The sequence below is a fragment of the Octopus bimaculoides genome, chromosome 18 (assembly GCF_001194135.2).
Source record: "Octopus bimaculoides isolate UCB-OBI-ISO-001 chromosome 18, ASM119413v2, whole genome shotgun sequence".
Classification (NCBI taxonomy): Eukaryota; Metazoa; Mollusca; class Cephalopoda; order Octopoda; family Octopodidae; genus Octopus; species Octopus bimaculoides.
This window is the reverse complement of record NC_068998.1, coordinates 39,166,259-39,171,848: the sequence shown is the minus strand read 5'-3', so window position 1 is coordinate 39,171,848 and position 5,590 is coordinate 39,166,259. Positions and strand designations below refer to the sequence as shown.

At 31.7% G+C, this 5,590-nt stretch overlaps 1 protein-coding gene across 6 annotated transcripts in view; it reads right to left on the bottom strand.

Annotated features, from left to right (window-relative positions):
- Positions 1–5,590, bottom strand: part of LOC106877443 (glutamic acid-rich protein) — a 121,707-nt gene that overhangs the window by 41,113 nt on the left and 75,004 nt on the right. For 5 of the 6 annotated variants that reach the window (XM_052974307.1, XM_052974303.1, XM_052974304.1 and 2 more), the window contains exon 5: positions 5,420–5,452. The exons of the other annotated variant lie outside the window; for it this stretch is intronic. In XM_052974307.1, the coding sequence (XP_052830267.1) occupies positions 5,420–5,452 (33 nt within the window). The remainder of the gene's footprint in view (positions 1–5,419; positions 5,453–5,590) is intronic. 6 annotated transcript variants of the gene reach the window in all.

Sequence of the window (5,590 nt, the reverse complement as noted above, 5' to 3'; positions counted from 1 at the left end):
ACACACACACACACACACACACACACACACACACACACACACACACATTACCATCATTCCAAACAAATCACACTCGATGAACTGAATGTAATTCCTGAAATATGAAAGAGCACAATTTTCAGGTGTGTTAAGTACAGATAATACACCTTGTTATCATCTCCATAAATGTTGATATAACTCGCATATTGCAAGGAAGTTTCTGACAACACGTTCACAGATAACACCAACTTTTAAAAACATCTCTTTCCACTTCTCCCTCTCTCTCTCCATCACCATTGGCTTCTAGTTTCTTTTCTATATATTTCTATATATCTTCTTGGTTATATCAAGCCTTAAGACAGTAGTAGTAGTACCAACTGATACTTTGGTTCTGTTAAGTTCTATAGTGGTTCTTAAACAGTAAAGATAGCTGTCATTTCATGGGTTGTGAGTTCTAATCCACAGTAAAACATTTCAGAGCATATATGGAGAAACATTTTGTTCTCATTGCTTCAGTTTATTTAATTAGTGGAAACATGTACCAGAATGTTAGGAAATGTAACTTGCAAGAAATTGGTAAGCTGTCTGGAGGAAGATTAGTTTTGCATCCATTAATTCTTTGGAGAAAAAAATTAATATTGGCCACAGGGTCTCCTAAGATTTGTAAAAAAAATGAGCATATTACTAACACTTGGTTTCCCATTAAATTTCAGTTGAACAATTTGACAAATGCACCAATGAGGGAGCCAGAAGCCTCAACAGTCATCTGGATTTCTAACAAAAACATTGATATTATTATCCTTAAATTTTCAAAGCTACTATCTTAAAAAGGAACAAATTTACTGTAGAAATCATTTCTGAAACCTGAATATTCTTGAAAAGAAGACAAGATGTCTACTACTAGATCAGCTACAAAACAATAGTACAATCAGCATTTAGCTGTGACTGCTTTTTTTTTTTTTTTCATTACAATACACTAATCTGCTTGAAACCACAAGAAATTCCACAGTAAACCTGGCCATGCTAGAGTACCACAAAATGATGCAGTAAAAGCATAAAGCCACTATACTACAGACATATATATAAATAAACTAGTTTATTCGAAACATCAATTTTTTTTATACTAATGTACAAAACAAAATAAAAATGTTTGCTAAACATCTGAACAGACTATTTTGAAAATAAAACTGAAACTCCTAAGGAAAATAGTATCACTAGAGATATTGTCAGTTAATCATAAGAATAGATAGGAAACTGTGTTCAACTCTGGTTTCTGTAATATTAGGTAGATGAGAGTTAAATATTCTGTTGGATATAATTCTAGCCCAGAGCAAAAAGTTATCACTAAAATGTCTGCTCACTGTTAAAGCATGGTGATCATTTTGCAGATATCTTACTAATATACACTTGTAGCAATATTTTCTGAGTGTATTAACTACTCAATAGTACAAAGTGTGTGTGTGTGTGTTTTATCTGTATGCTACTGTGAAGTTCACAAAGATTATTACAAAATACAGGGAATATATCACTGTATGCATGTGACCCCCACCATCAGCAATTCCTGGAACTGTCACACAGCTGATAAGTTCACCAGCATTTTTTTTTGTATTGATAATATTCTTCTTACATCAGTCTTGTTCAAATAATTTGATTTTGTTATTTTCATAATTTTGTTTCCTTCTCAACAATAGAGAACAATTTTGTGCTTTAAAGATAAAAATGTTATTGTTAATAATAATAATAATAATAATAATAATAATGATAATAATAGTATCAACAACAAATATTTTTAAACATTATATATGAATATATGATATTTATACATTACAAAAACTGAAAAATTCCTTGGAATGTAAAAAAAAAACAAATGATAAAAACGGTATTTTTTAAAATTATTTTCAAATTAAAAAATAAAAAAAAATAAAAATAACAATTCGTTTTTTTTCTGAGAAGTTTGTTTGATCAAAGAAAGATGTAAATAATGTATAAAGCAAGCACCATTATCCAGAACAATCCAGAATGTAAAGGAAGGAAAAAATAAGAGATAAATTGCAACTGTGTTGTACAAACCAGCTTTGAAATTGTGAAGTTGCCAATAAAAAATGCATAGACAGAACCAAATACAAGAATCAGAAGAGAAATAGAAGAAAGAAAGAAAAACTAGATTAAGAGATGAAAATTTGGAAGAAAGCACATAAAATGAAATATAGGATGCTAAAAAAAAAAATAACTAGAGAAATAAGATATATATTATATATATATATATAATTGCTAAATGTATTTGTGAGCTGATTAGATATAATAAAAAATAGAAAGCATTTAATGGTTAGGCGGGTAGGAGAATGGGGATCATTAAAGTAGAAATAATAATAATAATGATAATAATCCTTTCTACTAAAGGCACAAGGCCTGAAATTTGGGTGGAGGGGACTAGTCAATTACATCAACCATAACATTTCACTGGTAATTCATCAACCCCAAAAGGATGAAAGGCAAAGTGGACCTCAGCAGAATTTGAACTCAGAACGTAAGGACAGATGAAACGCTGCAAAGTATTATGCCCGGCATGCTAATGATTCTGCCAGCTTACTGCCTAACAATGGTTTCAAATAGTATACAGTGTATTGACCTTTAGAAAGATAACTAAAAAACGATTTTGTTCTTTATTGATATTCCAGTTATTATTATTATTATAACCTGCAATGTTAGAGTACCATGTAACCCATTAGTCTGTCAGGTTTTTTGAATGAAAAAGCCCATTTAAATGCTGCTTAATTTTTGGAACTGCTTGAACCAAGTTCATAGTCTGAAGTATTAGCATAAAGGGAAAGGATGAGGGAACAGAGGAAGAACTATTAGAAGTGTGTAGAGAGAGTAGGAGGAGGAGTCAATGTTGTTACATAATTAACTGAGCACCAGTAATTTTAAAAGAATGGCTTAGTAAGAAGAGTGAATAGTATAGCCAAGTAAAAAGAAAAGTCAGTATTGTAGCCAGATAATGAGAAGGGTCAATGTTGTATCAATAGAATATCAATATTGTAGTTAGATAAAAAGAATAAAACAGCATGCTCAATATTGTAGCCAGGTAAAGAGAATACCAAGGCAGGTTCAATACTGAAGCCAAGCAAGAGAATGTTATAAGTTCTATATTTATAGTCAAGGACCATGGAGTAGAAGTAAGCTCTCAGCAAGTCTACAATTTTGTTTCAATGTTCAAACGTATTTCACTTCATCTACATCACTAATGGCATTATAAATCTATATAAGAAATCAATATCAAACTCTAATAAATATCCACAACTGGTATGTTGTCACAGATAGTAGTTACATCACGAAGTACTTGGTTATGCTCAATATATATTTTACTTTAATAGAAGCACTATGGTACAAGTAATACTATAGTATAATACTATAATCTTATAAAGACACTGCATTGGATAACAGGATACAAACAATACTACACCTATGATTTATAGTGATATATCTAATACTAAGGCTTCGTATAGAGATTGCTACAGTATATACTCCACACAACAATTTATGTAAGATATAAGACAGAAGGAGATATTGAACGAAGCTGCTACTGCGTCCTATCTATTGTTTGTGATTAAGAATGTAAATATATTATCAGCTTGATTTTAAAAAATTAGTTAGGAAAGCAATTTAATGTCAGAGGAAATAAACAGAGATGAAGTTAAATTTTAACTAGAAATTTCTATTGACACAGCGAAGTGGTTTTTAATGCAGGATCAATATAAAGAAGTAAAAAAAAACTATCTGAATTACCTCAGATGCACTGAATAAACAGCTATAATTAACTGGGCTACTTCAATTTGTTGGATAAACAACTCAAAATATTTAAAAATATAACAATTTCGTTGGATAAACAGCTTCAAATTATCCAGACTGCCACAATATTTTTTTGAATCACAAGATTCCATAGTTCTGATGCTTGTTTTCATTTTCCACAGCATTAAATGCATGAGAGATCAATCTCTTCTGGAACTGGTTGCTAGTCTACTGTAAGTAGCTTTCTCTACAGGAGAAATGGAACTTAGTACTGCAGGTCAATGAATTACTCATCATCACAGTGCCAATGTTACTGACTGAATAATTATGCTATTTAGGGTGCCAATCTAGTGTTCGGTGGATTTGGCTATTGAATGGATAAGGCCTCTCAACCTCTACAATGAGTTTCTGAAACCCTTTGGTTAAGTCATCCAAGCTCATTCAAATTATTGATAGATTCAGTATCATTGACTAAACAGTGTAAAGTGAAGAACACATAGTCTGAAGGTTCTTTTAAGATCTCCTAATATAACCAAAAAAGAATACAAATTACGTTCTTGAAAAGAAATCCTCATAACTATAACTATGGATACATTGAAAGACTTGCCATGAAAACATTCAGTTCACATAATAACTTCAGTATTTCACTTTGCTGCAGCAACTGGCTGTTTTATAAATTTGTTGTTTGTAAAATTCAACTAAAGTAGAATTGAGACATTTGAAATAACAAGCATTAAAAATCTAACTATAAGGTAGCATTGAAAGCATTATAAATTATCTAGTTAGTTTCCAGCTTTGAGCTGTGGCCATGATGGAGTATAGTTACAGTTCAAAGATTACATAGGCTTCAACTTCAGCATTTAGTTTAGCCTTGGAAAGGTGAAAAGTAAAGCAGGCCAAGGTGGGGTTTGAACTCAGAATATAAAGGGGCATAATAAAAAATCACAAGGCTTTTGTACACACACAAACACACACACGCACGCACACGCATGCACACACATACAATGAAAGCAATAAAGTTAAAGAAAAATAAAGGGTCTTGATTGAACAACATATGGAGTAGCCCAACCCACAATGGCAGGATTATGAATGCTCTTAAGATCAAAGATCAAACAATACGAAGGACATTCATTGACAATATATTGCCAATGAAATCACTTCTAATTTTGGTTAGTTTTACTTCTTTTCTTCCTTGTTACTGGAAATAAGTCAAATTTTAAAACTGCTGATAGTAAAAGGAAACAGTAAACAAATAATAACAATAAGAAGAAGAATAACAGCAAAACAAGAACCACAATGCTAACAAGAACAACAAGCTGGACTGTTAGACAGCAACACACCTGACCATCATTGAGTAGAATTTATAGACGTGTGTAATTATACCAGCACTACTCCTACCAGCAATGTCTAGTTGTGTTATTATTGTAATTTCAAAATAGTTCTAAGAATATGTAGATGTATAAAGAGAACCTGATGACGGATTTGTAGAGGAATGGGGGGAAAATTTCTGGTAGTTAAGTTTGTTATGATGATCAGGGTTTTAGTAACTGTCACAGGATTAATGAGAATAGAACAAATAGCAACATGCAAGTCGTAATTGGTTGCGATAACTGTTGCTGCTAGCTGACAGACAGAAAGGTTTTCAGTTTACCTCCTCAGGGTCTTCATCAGGATCGATGTACTCCTGAAACTCACCAGAAATAAAACTTCTCAATGCGTGCATGTGAGTGTGTGTATGTAGGCAGATATAGATGTAGAAAGAAATGGAGTGATACATACATACATACATATATATATATATATATATATATATATATATATA